This window comes from Mytilus edulis, chromosome 4, assembly GCF_963676685.1.
Source record: "Mytilus edulis chromosome 4, xbMytEdul2.2, whole genome shotgun sequence".
Classification (NCBI taxonomy): domain Eukaryota; kingdom Metazoa; phylum Mollusca; class Bivalvia; order Mytilida; family Mytilidae; genus Mytilus; species Mytilus edulis.
Genome location: NC_092347.1, coordinates 63594944 through 63617504, shown reverse-complemented (window position 1 = coordinate 63617504; position 22561 = coordinate 63594944). Strand labels below are relative to the sequence as shown.

At 32.2% G+C, this 22561-nt stretch overlaps 1 protein-coding gene across 1 annotated transcript in view; it reads left to right on the top strand.

Moving 5' to 3' along the window:
• The window catches only part of LOC139520194 (protein mono-ADP-ribosyltransferase PARP15-like), a 53707-nt gene extending 39232 nt beyond the window's left edge, over positions 1 to 14475 (top strand). The window contains exons 6-7 of the mRNA XM_071312667.1: positions 4184 to 4780; positions 14085 to 14475. Of these exons, the coding sequence (XP_071168768.1) occupies positions 4184 to 4780; positions 14085 to 14359 (872 nt within the window). The 3' untranslated portion in view covers positions 14360 to 14475. The remainder of the gene's footprint in view (positions 1 to 4183; positions 4781 to 14084) is intronic.
• The last annotated feature ends 8086 nt before the right edge of the window (positions 14476 to 22561 follow it).

Below are 22561 nucleotides of genomic sequence, written 5' to 3'. Positions count from 1 at the left end.
TATAATTTGTCCCAAAAGTGGTACAACACACTGTAAAAGTTTCTTTGAGAAAGCGCAGGTGGGATTTTTTTTATTTTCATTTATGTTCTAAAAGAAATGCACTACGAATTAATTGTGTTCTCGGACCTAAGAGGTGAAATCTGTAAATATAGAATTTGTACTCTGGTTACTTCCCTAAATGATTTGATGGTGTCAACTTGTCAAATAGCATGAAACTAAAGGATTTAAACTTTTATTTTATAGAATTTCTGCAAAAACGACCAATTTTGGCATTTTATGGTCAAAATAGGCATTTTATAACTTTTTCAATATTGATGCATAAATGGCATCCTGACTTTCTATCTGACAGTTTTTTATGTGTCAATATTTGTGTTTCTGTGCCTTTACCTGCTTCTTTTACTTATTTATGAACTCTGAATCTACAGAAAAGAAGTTTATCTTAGATAAAATGTGCAAAATGTGTTGTATAAATGACCCTTGTCTAACGCCTTGTTTGGATGAAGTCAATAGTGGGGAGCTTAGTATATAAAATTTGATGTCCATATTAGAGACCTCACTAAATTTGTATCAAATGCACTTTACAATGTCTATTGTACCTGTTCCATTTCACACAATATATTTCTTTTCTTCTGTAGGATAGCAAGTTGTTTAAATATAAGCCTGTTGAGAATAAATTGCATGCACGTTTTTCCCTAAAAAGGCAAAAATCTTTGTTTCAGCCCATACTGCTTGTGAGAAAAGTTAATTGCAAGAGTCTTTTTGTCCTCAGATTTGTTGTATCATGTCACATGAGTATAGAAATGATAAAAAAGACACAAATTTTTATTTCTTATAGCCTCAATATGCATTTTTTAATGTAAATATGTGGCACGGCCTTAATTGACCCTAAAAATTTTCCAGTCTTACTTGGCCTAAGACCCTTTTAAACTAATATGATATGTTATTTGTAACTTTTCTTTCCATTTAAAGTACTTTAAATACATATGTAAGGATTATTTATAACCAAAAAGCTTCACAAATTTAAAATTGCTGGAAAATATTACATCTTTATGCAAGGCTCCCCTTCATTGAAAAACCTAAATATTTAGGCGCAGGCTCATATAAATTTGACTTTTGAATAATTATGCCAAGTCTGATAAATCAAATGAGTACTCTATTGCTTTTAGTACATGATAAGTTATATATTAAGGCATTTAAAAAGTATGTTTTTGCAATATTTTAATTTTTAAAGCCCCAAATGTTGATAGTTGAAATTTATCAATTTTAACGTCAAAATTTTACACGCAAAGATGAGTATAGAACTTAACTTAATGTCTATAATATACATCCTATTGTCATAAAACTTTGTAAGCAGTGTTATAATACATTAAGCTTTGTTCATACCAAGTTTTTTTAAGATTTGTCAACTCTTTCTACCCTATTAGGTCCGAGACCACCATTGTCGTCCCTTGATTTTCGTTGTTCACAAATATAGTCCCTAGTGTTGACAGTGGGTTACTTGCCATTAATTTTTATACCCCTTCCAAATTTATTTCTCCATGTTCAATGCCTCAAATTGCAAGAAGGGGGATGAAATTACACTGTAAAAAAAATTGGGTCCAGAATTTTAAAGGAAAGTAGTGATTTGGTCCAGCTGAATAAGGTTGAAAATGAGCACTTCGGAAGCTGTCAAAAGATTTCAAGACGCCCTAAACATAAAATTGTCCATATTTTGAGTTAGAGGCGATGAAGTTTTCTATAAATTTGATATAATTTGTCCCAAAAGTGGTACAACACACTGTAAAAGTTTCTTTGAGAAAGCGCAGGTGGGATTTTTTTTATTTTCATTTATGTTCTAAAAGAAATGCACTACGAATTAATTGTGTTCTCGGACCTAAGAGGTGAAATCTGTAAATATAGAATTTGTACTCTGGTTACTTCCCTAAATGATTTGATGGTGTCAACTTGTCAAATAGCATGAAACTAAAGGATTTAAACTTTTATTTTATAGAATTTCTGCAAAAACGACCAATTTTGGCATTTTATGGTCAAAATAGGCATTTTATAACTTTTTCAATATTGATGCATAAATGGCATCCTGACTTTCTATCTGACAGTTTTTTATGTGTCAATATTTGTGTTTCTGTGCCTTTACCTGCTTCTTTTACTTATTTATGAACTCTGAATCTACAGAAAAGAAGTTTATCTTAGATAAAATGTGCAAAATGTGTTGTATAAATGACCCTTGTCTAACGCCTTGTTTGGATGAAGTCAATAGTGGGGAGCTTAGTATATAAAATTTGATGTCCATATTAGAGACCTCACTAAATTTGTATCAAATGCACTTTACAATGTCTATTGTACCTGTTCCATTTCACACAATATATTTCTTTTCTTCTGTAGGATAGCAAGTTGTTTAAATATAAGCCTGTTGAGAATAAATTGCATGCACGTTTTTCCCTAAAAAGGCAAAAATCTTTGTTTCAGCCCATACTGCTTGTGAGAAAAGTTAATTGCAAGAGTCTTTTTGTCCTCAGATTTGTTGTATCATGTCACATGAGTATAGAAATGATAAAAAAGACACAAATTTTTATTTCTTATAGCCTCAATATGCATTTTTTAATGTAAATATGTGGCACGGCCTTAATTGACCCTAAAAATTTTCCAGTCTTACTTGGCCTAAGACCCTTTTAAAAACTAATATGATATGTTATTTGTAACTTTTCTTTCCATTTAAAGTACTTTAAATACATATGTAAGGATTATTTATAACCAAAAAGCTTCACAAATTTAAAATTGCTGGAAAATATTACATCTTTATGCAAGGCTCCCCTTCATTGAAAAACCTAAATATTTAGGCGCAGGCTCATATAAATTTGACTTTTGAATAATTATGCCAAGTCTGATAAATCAAATGAGTACTCTATTGCTTTTAGTACATGATAAGTTATATATTAAGGCATTTAAAAAGTATGTTTTTGCAATATTTTAATTTTTAAAGCCCCAAATGTTGATAGTTGAAATTTATCAATTTTAACGTCAAAATTTTACACGCAAAGATGAGTATAGAACTTAACTTAATGTCTATAATATACATCCTATTGTCATAAAACTTTGTAAGCAGTGTTATAATACATTAAGCTTTGTTCATACCAAGTTTTTTTAAGATTTGTCAACTCTTTCTACCCTATTAGGTCCGAGACCACCATTGTCGTCCCTTGATTTTCGTTGTTCACAAATATAGTCCCTAGTGTTGACAGTGGGTTACTTGCCATTAATTTTTATACCCCTTCCAAATTTATTTCTCCATGTTCAATGCCTCAAATTGCAAGAAGGGGGATGAAATTACACTGTAAAAAAAATTGGGTCCAGAATTTTAAAGGAAAGTAGTGATTTGGTCCAGCTGAATAAGGTTGAAAATGAGCACTTCGGAAGCTGTCAAAAGATTTCAAGACGCCCTAAACATAAAATTGTCCATATTTTGAGTTAGAGGCGATGAAGTTTTCTATAAATTTGATATAATTTGTCCCAAAAGTGGTACAACACACTGTAAAAGTTTCTTTGAGAAAGCGCAGGTGGGATTTTTTTTATTTTCATTTATGTTCTAAAAGAAATGCACTACGAATTAATTGTGTTCTCGGACCACCTAGCTTGTTTTCTTTTTAATGCAAGACAAGTGAATGGAGAGTTGTCTTATCCTTATATGCACGCATAACCATGTCTTCTGATATATATAGACCTTCCACATCAATTTATTAGAACAAATCTTTATAGTCTATAAAATGTAAATTTATACATTTTACGGTTGTATTATCTTTCGTATACAAAAAAAAAATAAAATACAAAATTATTATCATAAGAACAAATTAACAAACTGAAATAGAGCAAATAATATCAGTTCATGTTAAGAATTCATTGAAAGACTTTAGTTCTAACTTGCACAGGCAGATTTGGCCTTAGATGGATTTGGGTATTCTTTTGTGTCCCTTTTTAGTCACATAGCTACTCGTTTAATATTTTTAAACATTTTTCTTTCAATTTTTTGGGTGAGATGAAGGTAAATCAGGAATAACGCTTCGTGACACACCAAATTTATAATTGGTTATATATAGTTGTATACCAAGAACTGAAAGTTCTGCTAAAAAATAATAATCATCTAGCAGACGTAGAAGAATTATTTCTATCTTTCTATTATTAATTTTAGTGCAGCTACATATGGATATGTATAAAGGAGATCTTAAAACTCCTTCGTACTGGACAAAGTACGACCAAACAAAGACTCTTAGAGAATGGAATTGTCATCAGATATCTGATAGGTGTTGGGAACAGGTTCAAGTAAGTCTAGAAGAACGCTCTGCAATTGAAAAACTTGTTATGGATACATGGATGAGGCAGCTTGTTGGACACGGTCGCGATTCACGGGGACTTAGTGCATTAAATTACTCTAACATACAAATTCTTGACGTAGAAAGAATAGAAAATCCATTATTAGCAGAAAGGTATTTCCAATGCAGAGCAACAATGTTTCATAAGGTTGGACAGTTAGAAAGAACTTTTACAAGACTTAAAGACATTCCATATGCAAAACAAGGAGGTATTTTGACCACCAAAAAATCAGGAAAAACCTTAAAACGCGAAATGTGTCAAATGGTAAACGAGCATTATTTGTTCCATGGTACAACAGTAGGGCGGATAGATGTTATAGCAGCACAGGGGTTTGATAATAGATTGACTGAAAATGCTATGTTTGGACCAGGTGTTTATGCTGCTGAAAGTTCCACCAAAAGTGACCAATACGCAGGTTAGTACACTTTGTAATTGCAACTACTATACATGAAAGCGAGGCATATATTTCATACCCAGTTATGTGTCTTACCGCTTTTATAACTATTTGTGCATTATTCAAAAATGGAAAAGAAGGGATAAGGTGTAGAACATATGCTACAAATAAAAAAAGTCCTTGCTTTAGCTTGCTATTTTTCACATCGTAAACTCACAATATCATTGAGACCTATAATACGGACCATAACACTGACATATCACTGTACTGGATGTACTGACTGAGACGACCACTATGACCGAATTAAGTGGAATCATTTGCTGGATATGAACAAAGCTACCTATTTTGTACGTTAATTTTAGCCCAGAAATTCTCGAAATTAAGGTGGTACCTATAACACATTGATAAAATTAATTTGGCTCGTTTAATTTTCATAAAATTTTTGACAAAATATTAACGTTGACAATTTGACAAAAATATTTTTTTTCCAAAAACACACATCGTCTGAACATTTTCATTGGAAAAAGCAATTTGGAAAACACCAATTTTGATCACTAAAAAGCTTAGTATTTCCTTAACAATATATAGCGTTCAAACGTTCAGCTGATTTACATAGTTATCTCCCTGTCTTATTTTTAAGTTGGCAAAATGGGGAGTGAAAAAAAAAAAAAATAAAAAATACCAAAGAAAGTGTGAAATTTGAATCGTTCAACTATGCATAATACGAAAAAAAAACCCCATTCAAAGCCATGAAGGCAGTTAAGTCTTCCTCATAAGGACAGGTGTATGTAAATACTCTTAAAAGTGCAAAGTAGGATTTTAGGTCATCTGTCATCTTTCACAAAGATTTATTCTGATCCTCTTTAAGTAGTTCCTAAGTTTTATAAATGAATGGTTATTTTTTATCATTTTTTTCAGTATTAAAACAAATCAAATTAATAGGTATGGACATAAAAAGAAAAGATTAAAGCCATTGATTTATTTTACTACATTGAATGAACTAATTCAGGCAATAATATAACCACATACTGGTAATAATGTAGATTAATCTGGGAAGTGAATCAGACGCAGGAAATTTATTTGAATGAAATGTAATGTTAAATATGTTAGAGTTATACGGATGCAACCAAACGACACAGACAATACCTGTAGAGATTTACATACGGTTTTAAAAAGTAACTAGTGTAAATTCATTCAATATGTTATGCAGTAAATCTTCGTGTCAGAAAATCGTGAATAAATTTAATTGAAATTTAGATCTAAAATCATCCCAAAACATCTAATTTAAAAATCTTCCCCAACGGTCTCAATTTACAATCGGAAAGTAGATATAACAAAAGATAACAACCGAATATGTTCTGGAATCTGTCAAGCATATATATTTATAAATATATATTGCAGTTTCTACTGTTTGCATGCCGGGTGATGCATGTATACCAGGGGGCACTTACCTGGTCTCGCTGCTGTTTGAGTTCATGCGATTCTCTCATTTTTTGGGGTTTAACCTTTATTTGTATTTTCTTAACGGATTTATGAGATTTGAACATCTATAACATACTTTTAGTTTCTTGTGTACAATTTGGAAATTAGTATGGCGTTCATTATCACTGGACTAGTATATATTTGTTTAGGGGCCAGCTGAAGGACGCCTCCGGGTGCGGGAATTTCTCGCTACATTGAAGACCTGTTGGTGACCCTCTGCTGTTGTTTTTTATTTGGTCGGGTTGTTGTCTCTTTGACACATTCCCCATTTCCATTCTCAATTTTATTTTGACTCTAATATTTTATATCTGACATACTTCTTTATACATTGTCATCACAATTCGTTGAATTACATACAAATCGAACATCAACGAACGTACAGATGAAGAATAATTTTATTAATGATATTGCATTTATTTTTGCCCCTTGAATTTGAAAGCCAAACACTAGTATGTTTTAGAAAAGATGGTAATATCTACTGGTTTCAAATGGTTATACGTTTTATCTTTTTTGTTCTTATTAACATTATGTTTTGATTCAATTTGAAGCAAGACATATTTTGTTTTCTTGATAGACTCTGTAAGTTGTACAGGAACTCCCTATTATTTAAGATCGCATTACTGAATCAATTTGACACCGAGATTTATAAGCCGACATTACAGTACTGGCTGATATGATTTCATTACAACATGTCGCAAACTGTGTTAGTAACTGCAAGCAAGATTTAAGTCAGTAATATTTATAATTGTCTTTTACATTGTGTTTTTATGTTATCTCATAAAAAGTAAAAAAACAAAGATACCGACTTCCAAGGAAAATTCAAATTAGAAAGTCCCCTATCCTAAATTCTTGAGATTTTACGTGTTTTTTTATGTTATCTCCTAAATCGGTCTTTGTAGGCAACTTAATTACCTTTTTTGGACTGATTTGGGTTTGTCGTATGCTTCCTGGTTTGCATAGTTCTTTGTTCCATTAATCGAGATGAAATAAGGGGTGTTGATTTCTAAAATAATCTGGTTTAATTTGTCAGTAAAAAGTGAGGAAAATAGCCAGTGGTTATCTCTAATAGTATCTATAAATAAACTCATCAAAGATACCAGAATTATAATTTAGGTGCCCGACGCGCCCTTCGTCTACAAACAATTAATTTAAAAGTTTTTTCTGTCTTTAAGAGAATTTGGAATATCTTTGATAGCCTGATAATTCTATCCAATATTTTCCTATAGATACTGGCTGATTTAGAGCTTACCATATTGTATGACACTTGTGTATTGTTGATAATTGTATGTTAGATTGTAGATATGAATTAAATCACCCCAGAGTTATTCATAAAAGAGGGACGAAAGATACCAAAGGGACAGTCAAACTCATAAATCTAAAACAAACTGACAACGCCATGGCTAAAAATGAAAAAGACACACAAACAACAGCACACATGACACAACATAGAAAACCAAAGAATAAACAACACGAACCCCACCAAAAACTAGGGGTGATCTCGGGTGCCCTGGAAGGGTAAGCAGATCCTGCTCCACATGTGACACCCGTCGTGTTGCTTATGAGATAACAAATCCGGTTAATAGTCTAATTCGGAAGGTCACATTCATGAAAGGGAAGGGGATTGTAGATACGATGTAAGGAACATATCCGATATCATTTGTGAAACGGTTATTCCATAACGGTCAACCAACTCGTGATGGCGTCATTAAAATTTACGATAATTTATCATAAATGATACAACGAGCCAACGGTACTAATAACCAAATGACATCTAGAGGTCATCTAATGTCCACAATTATTTACACATATCGAATACTGTAATCCAACTAGAGGTCATCTAATGTCCACAATTATTTACACATATCGAATACTGTAAACCAACTTATTTTCGCGGATACTTTATTTCGAGTTTAGCCCTTTATAGCATATTTCGCGGCGATTGAATTTCGTGATTCTCAAATTTACTTGATGTAATTAAGTTAGGAAATATCCAAGTTTCACATATTCGTCACAAATAAATATTCGAAATAATTTTCTACTCGCGGAAGTCGCGGTACTAAATCACTCGCGAAAAGGGTCTGTACCTGCATTTTGAATTGGGACAGATGTCTTTGTGTCGATTGATTTTTTTCTGTATATTTGATGAATGTGTGAAAACCTCTTGGATATAGTCAAAACGATTTCATTGATATATTCATAAATAATGATTATAGCCCCCTAACCACCCTTACAATTGAATCAAAACAAGAAGTCAACTTAAAGTCTTCAAATTATTTATTACGGTTGCTTATTTGGGATAAATGTCTTTTGTGTCGTTCAACTATTGTATAAATAAGGAACGACCATTTAACTTCAAAAAGGGGGTTTGGGATTTAGGGGAAAAAAGGGGGGGAGAGGTATGTTTATTGTGATCCCCAATTTGATTAAAAAAAATACTGTTGTCAAACAGATGACAAAAATATATATTCCGAATCCAGATTTTCCAAGTACCTTATAGTGTTAAACTTAAAAAAATTAATTTGATTGATAATGTCGATAAATTACAAAAACAAAGTGTTCTTGTATTTTCCGACTAGGACAAAAAACCATAATCCCCTTGAAGTTAAATGGTTGCTCCCTAACGTCAACCTCGTATCTGCTTTCACTGATAAAGATATATAAAGCAATACATTACTCTAGAGTCTTTGTACCTTACATTTTTAGAACTGACATATTACATACCGTCAGTGTTAGTGTCATAAAACGAAAAAGATGAGACACAACTTTAATTAAAGTCAGGAAAATGGCCATTGTTATATTAAAGTTCGTTTCTCTCTGTGTTACATTTTAATGTAGTGTTTCTGTTGTTTCGTTGTTCTCTTATATTTGATGTGTTTCCCTCAGCTTTAGTTTTTAACCCTGATTTTTTTTTCTCAATCGATTTATGAATTCCGAACATCTGTATACTACTGTTGCCCTTATTGATGACAACCAAACTTTTATTGAATACTACCTTGATAATTTTTTGACGATTTTTGGTTCACAACCAGAATCGATTCCAGACATAGTTGTCACCGAAAATTTTAATCGAAAAATAGAATCTTAACCATCGTGTATAGGACTTATTGCTACATATCTCTGGTGAGGAAAACCTTTTATTGTCATTTTTTAAAGAATTTTTGGTAGATGACTACTACTGCCTTTAACCACTGTCGCCATCGCTACTTGAAACAGGAAACATGACCAATAAAGTTAACTGACAAAAAATCATGTTTAGAAGTAATTTGTGTTAATAAATAAAATTAAATTACTACCTTTAGATATGATCTCTGTTATAATATTCAGAATTAAGATAAACATTACTTTTCTGTTTTGAAACATACTCCCCCCTTGAACTATACACACTAATTGAAGCCTCCATTAATTGTTTTTCTCTTTAATAATAGATGTTAACCTATAATTAATTTTTTTTTCATAACTATTACTTATGATAAAAAAAATTTTTTTTCTTCAATTAAACTTTCTCAAAGAGATAGACAATTTATACATCTGTCAGACATAGATCATGTTAAACAACCAATAAATTACAACCTTTCGTAATTAAGTTTTATAAATACCAGGAAATCACATTAATTTTGCTTTGTATTAGAATTCTAGTGCCTTAAATAGTGATGATGGAAGATTAATTTTACTTATAGATCCTATTTCCTTTAATAATTCCGATATTCTATCGGCCAACAGGTTTATAGACATAAGTTCGTTCATAGTGCAATTCAGTTGAAAAAATCTGAATAAGCCTTTTTTTTTATGAATTCTTAGTGCTTAAAATCTGATTTTATAAGACAAATTTACTTGTATAACAATCTGATTTTCATTATTCTGAGAAAAAAAAAATTCAAATTAGAAATGAATTCTTTTCCTTTATCTAGTCGACCTATATGACTTTATATCAATTTTAATCCTGTCTTATGCTAAGTTATGTTTTCCAACTTTTAATTGGCCAGACTATTGATAATAAAAAAAAGTATGATAGTAGGACATGTGCAGAATACGTTAAAAAACACGTACAGAAAAACTTCAGTTTTTGTTCTGTCTATCAGCTCATATAGACATAATTTTTTTCAAATAAATAAAGGCAACAGCAGTTTACCGCTGTTCGAAACTCATAAATCGATAAAAAAAAATACAAATCCGGTTTACAAACTTAAACTGAGGGAAATGCATTAAATATAAGACGAAAACAACGCCACAACATTAAAATGTAACACACACAGAAACGAACTAAGCATTTAGACAAAATCCGATGAGAATAACCGTGACGTCATCATCTCTTTTTGTTTTTGTTATATATTTACTCCTAAAAACGACATTTTCAATTAAATCATAAATAATCAGTCGTTTGCCTGCAAAAGTATTTAATTATAATATTATACATTTTACTCATATGCACGGCTCAGACTGACCTATATTGACAAAGTGTCTTACTTGGATCATTATCTTCCATTTTTGATTTCCGAGCAGGTTTTGCCTCTTTTTTAATTTTAATATGTGTGACACATAATTTGATCTACTACAATTCCTTTTGGAATTTTGAAAGGTGTTGTTTTCTACTTCCACCCATTACTATTCACCCATAACTATAGTATGATACGCCACAAACTGTTTCTCTGAAATCACATAATGAAAGTAGCCGTTCCTCCATACAACAATAAAAGAAACTTTGAAGGATCACGACAATCTGCATTATAAATCAATCGATATACAAACAAACTTTTAAGTAGGATAATATTAAATTGATACGGCTAAAAAATGTAAATGTAGAATTAATATGTAAGAATTCAACGCTTAAGCAGGAACATGAATAAATGAAATAAAACAAGAGACTTTACTTCCTGCTTGAGACTTATGGTACAATATGTGTTTAAACTTGAGCTTGAATTTAGCATTTATAAATCAGACCTTTGGTGTTCGTCTCTTGATTTTTCACACTTCATAGGCCTTTTATTGCTATTTAAACGATATGGCTTTGCTATTATAGAGCTAGCAGCAAGTTTCAATCAAAATGAAACATTAAAACTTAAACCATTTACCAATCTAATGCAAAAACGGAAAAATACCCTACTTATCGCATAGCAGAACGTATTTGATGTCTGTCATGTTTCCTTAGCTTCTTGGGAGAAGTGCAGGTGTGATTTATAGCAGGATAAATTCATTTCACACGACTCTATAATCATTTACAACACGCATAACAAGCGTACTTTCTCGATAAATAATCACACTTTGACGTCATCTGAACAGAACACAGATGGTTGAAATCGATGACCTCCGTACGAGTTACGACTTAAATAAAACCCCTTAATTACATGAATGCTGAACTTCGCATATATTTCTTTGAATTTTATGTTACTGGACGCTAAGCTACCAATCATCAACCAAACAATCAATATTGGTTGTGTTGACAACCATGTCTGAAAGAAATTTGAAAGTTTATCATTTTCCATTAGATATATTTAAGGTGAATAACATGACTTATTTGGAATCCTTAATCAGTGTAGAAAGTCGTTCAACAAATATAGATAAAGGCAACAATAGTATACCGCTGTTCGAAATTATAAATCGATTGAGAAAAAAAACCAAATCCGGGTTACAAACATAAACTGAGGGAAACATAATATAAAATATAATAGGAGAACTACGATACAACAGAAACACAACATTAAAATGTAACACACTCAGAAACGAACTAATATAACAATGGCAATTTTCCTGACTTGGTACAGGAAATTTTAATAAAACAAATGGTGGGTTGAACCTGGTTTTGTGGCATGTCAAACCTCCCACTTTTATATATAACCCTATTCATTTCATGAGTCCGACGCGCACTTTTTAATTGACTTTAACTAGGAACGCTCAAAGCCGAATATTTGAAAGCCAAAGATGTATTAATTATTATACCGCAGTCCTACTAGGCCACGATCGCACTAGGATGAACAAAATGGTCGTAGTACGGTCGTTGTGAGGTCTGCATGATCGTGATGAGTTTGGCCAACTTTTAACATGTTCAAAAGAGTTGTGGTGTGGTCGTGACGAAATCAAGTCGAAGTAGAAGTGTAGTGAGAGCGCAGTAAGGTTGTGGTAAGACCGCAAAGGTCGCTGTACCATCGTACAGAGAGCGTAGCGAAAGTGTGATTCTATTCGTAAAGACTTCGCTACGTTCTAACAGCGACGTTATTACGACCTCACTACGACCAGCTCGTTCTCAAAACGACCCAACTACGCTTCAACTACGACTATATCACTTTTACACCACGCTGTTCAAGACCATAGTACGATTCTAGCATGCCCATGCCGTCCTTATCACGCTCTTCTTACGATCTGACTACGTTCATACTACGACCATCATGTTCAATGTCATTTTAACATAAAATATATAAAAGCTCTCAAGGTTTAGTTTGTTTGTTTGTAATTTGGACCTCTTGTCATTTTTCTCTAACGGCGCCACAGCCATGCTTGAAACATGTGTGTCATCCCTGCTATCGTTAACTAAAGCATCGTCAATTGATGGACCAGTAATAGGTTGTGATTCAAGTTTGATTGGTCGGTCCGACATCCCTGCTGGATCAGGATTTGTTACTTTCAGAGCTCCCTCAGCCTCAACATCCACCCCTACTACCGCGCCCAAGTGTTCGGGTAGATTTTGGTAGCATTACTGTGTTGTTTCCGAGAAATCTACGTTTTAATCAGAAATAGAAGGAATGGAACAGTATTGATACAGGGCATGATGCTGACTTTATTGCTAAGAACGTAGTGAGAACAATGAAAATTAACATGTTCATGCTGTTCATACCGCAACTTCACAACGATCTGAATAAATTAAAGAACGCAGTGAGAATGGTGCGATCGTGGTCTTGTGGGACTGGGGCTTTAAAACGTAATGAGCCGTTGGCCTCATGTCATAAACTTAAACGTGTATTTTTCATTGTATATAAATTGTGGCCTCTGTGTCATACTTTTCCATGCAGATGTCCCCGAGTATGTCTCTTATGGTATTTTTATGAGAGGAATGGTTTACTGTACTTAAACCTATCAAATGATGCTATTTAATCGATGTATCATCTTCATTTAAAAGTGCATAAGTCCAAATTTGTCTCGTTTATCGTTACTTTTTTATATCGGCGCCATTCTTCATATTTTGTTTTTCTTGGTTACTACGTCATGTTTGGGAGCGGGAACAAAGTATAAATAGCAAGTTTACGTCCACCGAGTAGGCTTTTTCACCTCAATGCAAAATGATTGCTGAACTTAAATTGCAAAGCAAAATCATATTGCACCAAGCAAATTAGTATTTTATGCAGAAACATGACACAAAAACATATAAGATTCGGACAGAAATTGCTAATTTTCTATTCTAAAACCTTATTAAAAGATTTTAATTTATTGATCGGAGACTACCATAAAACTCCGTTGTCTGCTGTTTTGCACCAATATGCGTAGTCGGTGTTTACATTTAGGCTAGCACCAGAGGTCAAACACATATAAATTGCACCTAGCAGGATCTCAAATTATTTGCTGATTTCCTTGCACCAAGCGCAATGGGAATAATGATTTATTATTTAGGAATTAAACGTATCTTTGTTGATATTAAGATAACTCTATTCATGTGTTTTATGAACAACTGTATCTGTTGTGAATTGCTCAACTTAATTAGTAATAATATTTAATACAATTTATGAACTTCCATTACGATTTTTATAACTACTTCCTTCACCGGAGGCCTACAAAAGTAACAGGGTGTCCTGACAAGAAAATACCGGAATGTACAATATAAAGATACAAAACTGATTTTTTCATTCATTTTTTTCAGATCCCAAAGATCACCGAGATAAGAAACCTAAGAAAATGATACTAACGAGAATGCTCCTTGGAGAGATTTATGTTACGGACCAGCCGCAATCGTTTCAAAGACCACCATGCAAAACGTGCAAGAAAGATAAGTGTTGTGATTCGTCACATAATGCCCGGGGGCAGGGATTCTTTGATTCCGTAGTTGTCGATGGACAGTGGAACTTTAGAGAATTTATTGTTTATAACAGTAGTCAGTGCTACCCTGAATACATTGTCACATATAAAAGAAAATAAAAGTGTGAAAACGGGAATGTGACATTTTAACCTGACTATGATTTGTTTTGCTTTTCTAACAACCTTATTAACTGTTATTTTTTCCACAATTAAAAACTGTATGCGTAATACTGTTATAAGTGTGTCAATTTTTACATGCACAAATGCACCACAAAGTTTGTTATGTCTTAAGAATCAACAACTCATTATCGAACTCAATTTTATACCCATATTTTCAAAAATTGAACAACAATTCGATGCAAAGCTAAGGTTTCACCTGACGAATTTGAATTGATTGAATTAATCGTCAACTCAGTACGTAAGTTTTGGGTGTATTTATTCTTAATCTATGCAAGAACTCTGTTATCAGTTAACTTAGTAAATATCAGCGATGTAAACGACTAAATATAGAAAGGATGTTTATTTTATTATACAAGAGTCATTATCCTAATGTCGTGCAGCCAGTAAAATACAGACTAAATATAGAAAGGATTTTTTATTTATAAAATAAGAATTAGCCTTATGTCATGCAGCTAGTGAAAGCAGCGATATATAAGACTTAATATATAAAGGATTTTTTTTAATTTATGTAGTAAGAATCATCCTCATGGCATGAAGCTGTTTTTGTGCCAACTTGTTTATCTGTTCAATGACTTCATGAAACCGGATATAAGAACCCTAATTTTTTTTTCGAGGAACCAAATTATTTAGACAAACTATAATCCCCCTCTTATTATATCGTTTTAAATACAAATATTACAAACTTATTTTATTTCTAAGGGAAAAAACAAGAAGAATTTTCTTTTTTTGAATCGCGATTAAATGTTCACTTTATCAATAAATCAGTGTTGTACACATAATGTGTGTCTATCGTCTTCAATGGAATAATAACTATGAAAAATGCAAAAGAAAAAAAGTTCTGTGTGTTCGTCGCGCTTTTAATGGATTTACGTTCACTAAGATCGTTAATGCTGAAACCTGAGCTGTCGATAGCCAAAAAAATTATATATACTTAAAAACTCCAAGAGGTAAAAAGCCAAAGGGACATACATATAATAGCAATACGTCTCTCAGGTCAAGTTTGTGTTAGGGAGTTGAAACATTAGTTTCTTCTAACTTCTGACCGTATGAAACCCTATATTGTTTCAGGAGTAGTGATAACGACCCAATGCTGGTAAATAAGTAAAGCACATCATAAGTTTCGTGCAGATTGTTACATGTACATTATTTTATGAGAATTTGTTAAACATGTATAGTTGTAAATCGGTATGTACTGTGGAACAATCAGTTTATTAATATTAATATATTTATACATTTGATATTTTCATAGTTTATTCGGACTGAAATGTTTAGCTTTTACAATACGGACTTGTCGACGCTTTCAATAAATACTTTCATGAGACATTAAATATTTTGTCATGCTAACTCGTTCATATGGCCTTGTCATTTGAAACAAACGAATTCCGGCAGCGGAGTGAGATAATGATTTGTAAAGTAAACTATAATTGATATGTGTAAACCAAGAAAAATCATGCACATAACACTGATGAGAATAGTTATTTCTTTCATATTAAATTTTGAAACATCATCAAATAGTAGAAGTACAGGATAACAAAAGTAATTGGTGATTAACGGCATAAAAGGCCTTATAAAATGGCTTTTCCTAATTAAGATTGATACTAGCACTTTCTGCAGAAAGAATAGTTAATACGGATTAAGTACCTTTGTGTTTTAACAAATATTCATATGCTCTAGTTGAAATGAAGCTTTTATTGCTGAAAATTCGTAGATCTTAAGTTAAACTGACAATGACATAGTTATAAAACGAAAAACGACAAAATACAAACAAGTTCACAAAGTTCTATTTAGAAACTGAACAACTATGATCCTATCAAACACTGGATGGCGAATCACATGTACTTTGAGAGGTCAATGTGATCCTGTTCCTCAAAATCAATTTTAATCTATGTTGGAGGTTACCTTTTGACTCTTTTTTGTTTGTTTAAATAATTCACGAATTATAGCAGCTTCCATCTTGGTTTTGTCATTCAGTTATTATCGAAGACTGGTTTAATATTTTCTCAGTTTAGAGGGCTTATCTATATCAAAGTAGTTTCTATTATTAAATGTAATTATGATGTACGTCAGCTGTATAATTTTGATCTCTGTAGTGTTGATAAGTTATTTGTTGTCTTACTACCATTTAGTGTCGTTATTAGTCGTGTCTCCCTTTTGCATGCCCTGTGTGTTGATTCTTCTAATGTTGAGCAACTGTTGTTGATGATTGAAGAAATATTTTAAACATAGTTATAGTGTAAATAATTATAGCTAGACTTTAAAATATTGTGATTAAGGTAGATATCTGTTTTTTGCTCTCCTCTATATGTTGCACGACCAAGACTGAAGACACCTCACATAGAGATTACTGAATATCATGATCTTTCGTTGTATGATTGCTGTTATTGTTGTTATTGTTTAAGATTAAAAATCTATGTTGATTTAAAAATCATTAACTTATAAACATTCTGCTTATGTTCTAACGTCACAGTTAGAGTTCATCGATCAAGAACGTAATTCTACACAGACTGACCTCGGTCAACTCATTCATTAAACAAACACAGTTTACAAGGTTACGGCAGTAAAAGAACGTAGTTACAGAGGATACATTTTGAAGAGTCCGTTCGGGCCATATCTATATTGTCAGACCAGATTAAGGAGAATCGAGTCCGAACATCTAAAATATAATTTATTGAGCATTTGTAAAATGTTTTCTGATTTTATTTGTCACTAAACAAAATTGCAGCTTCTAACATTGATTTGGTGATCTCCTTCTTAATTTTAACATGATCAAACCGTCGGACAAGACATCAATGAACCTATCAAAAATCAATCCGCACCCCTTAGACTCAGGTCGATAAGCTTAAAAAAAATCTAGGTGCATAAATACATAAATTGTAAACCAGTCAGTTCAGCGCCGAAACTCTAAATATTGATAACACCAGGGACTTGTAGTCCACCAGTATTTGTATCGACCCATTACATGAAAATATAAATACTACTTTAAATTGTTCCTCCGAAGCTCTCTTACTAGCCGACTGCGACCAGGGACACTCAAATCAACCTTAAACCTCTTTCTTCTCTTAAAACAATGCACCAGCTACTTCGAAATACCTAAAGCAAAACATTGAGACCAATCAATACCATATAATCAATTTTGACTGACAGAGTTGTGACTTTAGTTTCACTACCTTCTACATTAATCTACAAAACTTCCATTAGTATATATAAGAAATCCTATTAGTGCGGAAACACCAACAACTCGGCATATTGAATGACAATGATTGTGTGATTTATACATGAAATCAGTTAGTCTTAATTATTTTGTCACACCATGTGCGGATTCCTCTGTCTTTGCCAGTTATTTCTAAAGTTTCCTCAAACTAAGTGCCATGTTTTAAAACGCTTATTCATCAGAGATCTCTATCTTTTTTAAGATTGAGAAATTTTTACAAAGATCACATTCCGTAAAGTAAAGTGTCAAAAAGAACATAAAATTCCGTAAATGCTGAGAAGCCAGAATTTAAATGATAGTGTACAAAATAGCACATTAAATATCTCTTGTGTCTAGAATTTACTTTATTATCCTCTTGGTATGATGCGTACTCGTTAGATATAGGACTCGTCAGCGTATTTAGACAAGATTAATATAGTCGGTGTCATAGTGGAGCTTTAATAACACTTGAGTTAATGCATAGTTTATGCTCGTGTTCTTCATGGCCCCTACTCAAGCCTTTTTGTTTGCATCGTTGTGTATTTAAAAAAAAAATCCTTATGCACATCCAATTTGCTGCCTTGAAAGACGCGTGCCTTTATTCATTAAAGCCTAAATACAAAGAAAGTGAAAAGCAAGAATTAATAGATTATTCGTGAAGCGCTAAAACAAAGAGGCGATAGTCATAAGACAAAAACTGTCAATGACAAGGCAAAATATGAAAAACAATTAGAATGAACCACTCATTTTGACATTTTTACTTATTGTTTCTTTTTGTATAGGTCACACATCGTTGTCAAATAATGGAATTTTATGCGACTCTCATACAAGTGAGAGGTTTAGATAGATATAAAACCTGATTTCAACGCCTTTTTTCAATATAAAAAATGCCTTTACCAAGTTTGGAATATGAGAGCTGATATTTTTTCCTTTAATGTGTTTAAGCTTTTGATTTTGCCATTTGCTTAGCTACTTTCTGCTTTGAATTTTCCTCGGAGTTCTGTATTTTTGTAATTTTACTTCTTGCAATACAACACGAACCGTACCAGAAACACAGATTGAGATCAGGTACTCCTGAAGGGTGAGCATATTCAACTTTACATTAAAGATGAATAAAAATCTATAAAGAATATTAGTATCCACATTACTTCAACTTTTTGCCTCTGACTCTTTTCCCCTCCCTTATCACAAAGGACATAAAATATGTTTTGTACTAACCAATCCTGTTGCCTAAAATTTGAGCTATACAATCAAACGAATTGATACACAATAAAGAACAGTAAATGATCAAACTGGTTGGAGTGAGTGAACAAAAACATCTATACACATTAAATAAAGTAACATAAAGACAATGTCATTAACAAATTATTAAGTCTTTTGCACGACAAATATATTCAGCCTTTAATTGGGAAAAACTAAAGACAACACAAGAAAAATTGTAATGTTTCTTATTTCTATCCTTTTAATAATAATCCTTTATCCAATAATTTAATGACTCTATTTGATATCCGTAGGAATTGAAATATTCTGGAATAATGATTGTATTGCGTAAATAAAAGACAACCATTTGAAATTCCTCATTATTTCTTTGCACAATTGAAAAGCATGCTTCTTTGAATGCAGTAACCTGAAATGTTTTGTCTTGAAAGTCTCATTATATAACACAAAGAACATTTTAAATTAAACTAAATTGCAAAAAAATACCATGAAAGCCATAAACATTAAATCAATTGAATGAATGCACATATATATGCAATTTCGTTTTCGTTGCACATATGGGAAAAGAAGTTACGTTGTGCAATTATTTTGCTTTATTCTCTATGCATTTAAATTGCTTCAAACCAGTTTGATGATTTTTGATGAACCAAAGTTAATAAAACATGTCTCATGTATTTTCGACACCAAATCTTCTTGAAACATGATACTCAAGTTTCCATGCATATAAATCATTAGAATTTTCCACTCACATTCAGACCTACATATATACCTTATTATTCATGATAATAACTGACCCAGGATCTGCACAAATATTTGATACGCTAAAAAATAAAATGTTTAAATGGTCTTCTTATATCTGATAAGCTTCCTTCCAAAGGTAATAGAAAATCAGGACTTTAGTAAATAGTTTCGTAAATTTAATCAAAAATGTAAGGCGAAAATGTTTATTATTTTCAGAGGACTGGGTCTCAAAACGGTCAGTGGATGAAAATATGAAATTGAGCCAAATGTACACTATGTTAAAAGTCAACATATTCCAACACAATAAATTTATTGGAAGAAAGACTTGCAAATTGTATAAGCTATACCGATAGTTCTCTCATATGACATTTTATACCAAACAGTATATAACAAAATCACAGAATTATTATGATTAATAGTAATAATAGTTTTGTTGATCGTCTGTAATTTTTAACCTGAGGACAAAAATATATCTAAAAGTGTATGATAAAAAGAAATATGGGCATAGCAGATTTTGTTTTTACCTATAATCATAAAAAATGGGGAAACTACACCATATTCGCCGTTTAAATCAATATTATATAAAACACTCAGATACGACATAGGTGGAAACAGCTACAAGTAAAATTGTAGATCACGAATAATTCCCGATAGCGAATATGCAAGTCAGAGACAGTTATTAATCATGTTAGTATAAACTGATAGTTAAATAAGTAATGTTTGCACAATCTTGGGTTTCATATTAGAAAATTATGCAATATAATAAACGTTTGTCATTGATATTATCAACATTATCAAATTTACTGCGAATAGTTTTCGGGAATTTCCGATACATACTATCTCTCTGTTTGTCTCAGGTAAACAGTTGGACGTATGTGCTAGTTTTTTAATCATTGTTCCCTTTATTAATGAAACAAGTAGCTGTGCATTGAATCCTCGTACTTTTATTCGATTTACTACTATATATAACAACAAAACATCAAAAGGAGATGTGAGAGTACTTTTAAAACAAAACAGTAATCAATTATTTTCAAACCGACGAAGTTATCTATAAAGCTAGTGTAACTTACATTCTTCACCAATAGACATGTGTCTTTACACTATGTGAAGTAGAATAGAAAATGAGAACGGGAAATGTGTAAAAGAAGCACCAACCCGAAAAAAGCGCAGAGAACAGGACAGGTCCACTAACAGCTCTTCAACGCAAGAAGAAAATCCCGCACTCGAGGCATGACAATATAAAGCTCTAATAAAATAAAACCACAAACACATATCTCTGATGAGTTGAAACACAACTACATCGTAGTGGTCTACTTATTCGCGACGATGTCGTAAAATTTATATACCGTTTCGATTGCTTCCTTTATAATGAGTCTGCATATTGTTAACAAGCAATACGAGCATAAAAGTATTTTCGACAACTATAAACATAAAAACCAACTCAAGTTTTGCATGGTCCAACACCATTATATTTAGTTTCAGAGTGATATCACTGTGACTTGACTGTAAGTGTTGCTCTTCAACTGTTATAGTTTATTCAAAATGTCTAACCAAATTGTAGGATCTGCTTACAATTCTGGAGCACCTGAGATCGCCCCACGTTTTTGGTGGGGTTCGTGATGCAAACTGTTTTTTTTCTTTTTTAGTCATCCTGTAAGCTTATTTTCGACTTGTTTGAACGTCCCTCTTTTTGGTCATCATTTTAAATAAACTGCAATACGTGGAGAGAATTACTTACAGAAAAGTTAACAGTAATTTACAAAACACAGTTCATTGTAAGAACCACATTTGAAAAAACAGAATATAATTCCGATTCACAAGATTTCTCTCTAAATTTAAAACATAACATGATATCACAGGATGCGGTTATGTCTGTATGTCATTTAACAATCCCCACGTGTCTGTTACAGATATGAGTAGAGTGGGCATGAGTAATGTGGTCGATAAATTGTATCACCAAAAGCAGGCAAATATATTGAAACTAATGCTCCCTTTTTTTTTAACAATGAGCTATGGAACGAACGAGGACTCATATGATAACTTATTTTTAGACACATGATTGCTTATTTAGTACATACATTGCACTCATGTTTTGTTGAAGTTTAAAATAAACAAGTTAGACATTAGACAACCCTCAAAGTTACGACAGTTAAAGAACGAGGTTGTAAAAGATAGTCGGTAGAAGAGTTCGCTCGGGCAATGTATATATTGTCAGGCCAGATAAAAGAGAATCGAATCAGAACATCTGAAATATAGTGAGTTGAGCATTGGTTAAACGATTTTAATTTCACTGCACTAAATTGCAGCTTCTAACATTGTTTTGGTAATCACCTGCTTAGTTTTAACACGATCACACCGCCAAAAAAGGCATCAATGGAACCTAACTAAATGTGTATGTCATGTTTATAAAGGAGCTACGAAGGTGTCTGAATGAGAACAAAACAGTATCTCAAAATGTATTTTTCATAAAGTAAAAAAAGAATTTGATATAATTGATGAAAAAAAAATGTTTATATTTTATTTTATTCTGTGTATTTTCCTGGATACTCAGAAAGTATTTCAAAGGGATACTTTATTGAAGCTTGGACAATGAAGTAAAGTTTGTAATACGCAATTTGAAGAATAAAGAATATTTATATGTTATTAAAAAAAAAGAATAACCTAAAAGGAAATCTTGAGACCAATAATACCATATAATCAATTTTGACTGACAGAGTTAGAATTTTAGTTTCACTACCTTCTACGGTAATCTACAAAAGTTCCATTAGTATATATAAGAAATTGTATTAGTGCGGAAACACTAACAACTCTGCATATAGAATCACAATAATTGTGTGATTATTTGTACAGGAAAGTAAATCTTAATTATTTTGTCACACTTATCAAGGACGCCTTGTGCGGATTCCTATGTCTTTGCCAGTTCCTAATCTGAAAGTTCATAATCTGAAAGTTTCATTACATGATGCGAAACTTTCTTTACGTTATGTTAAAAA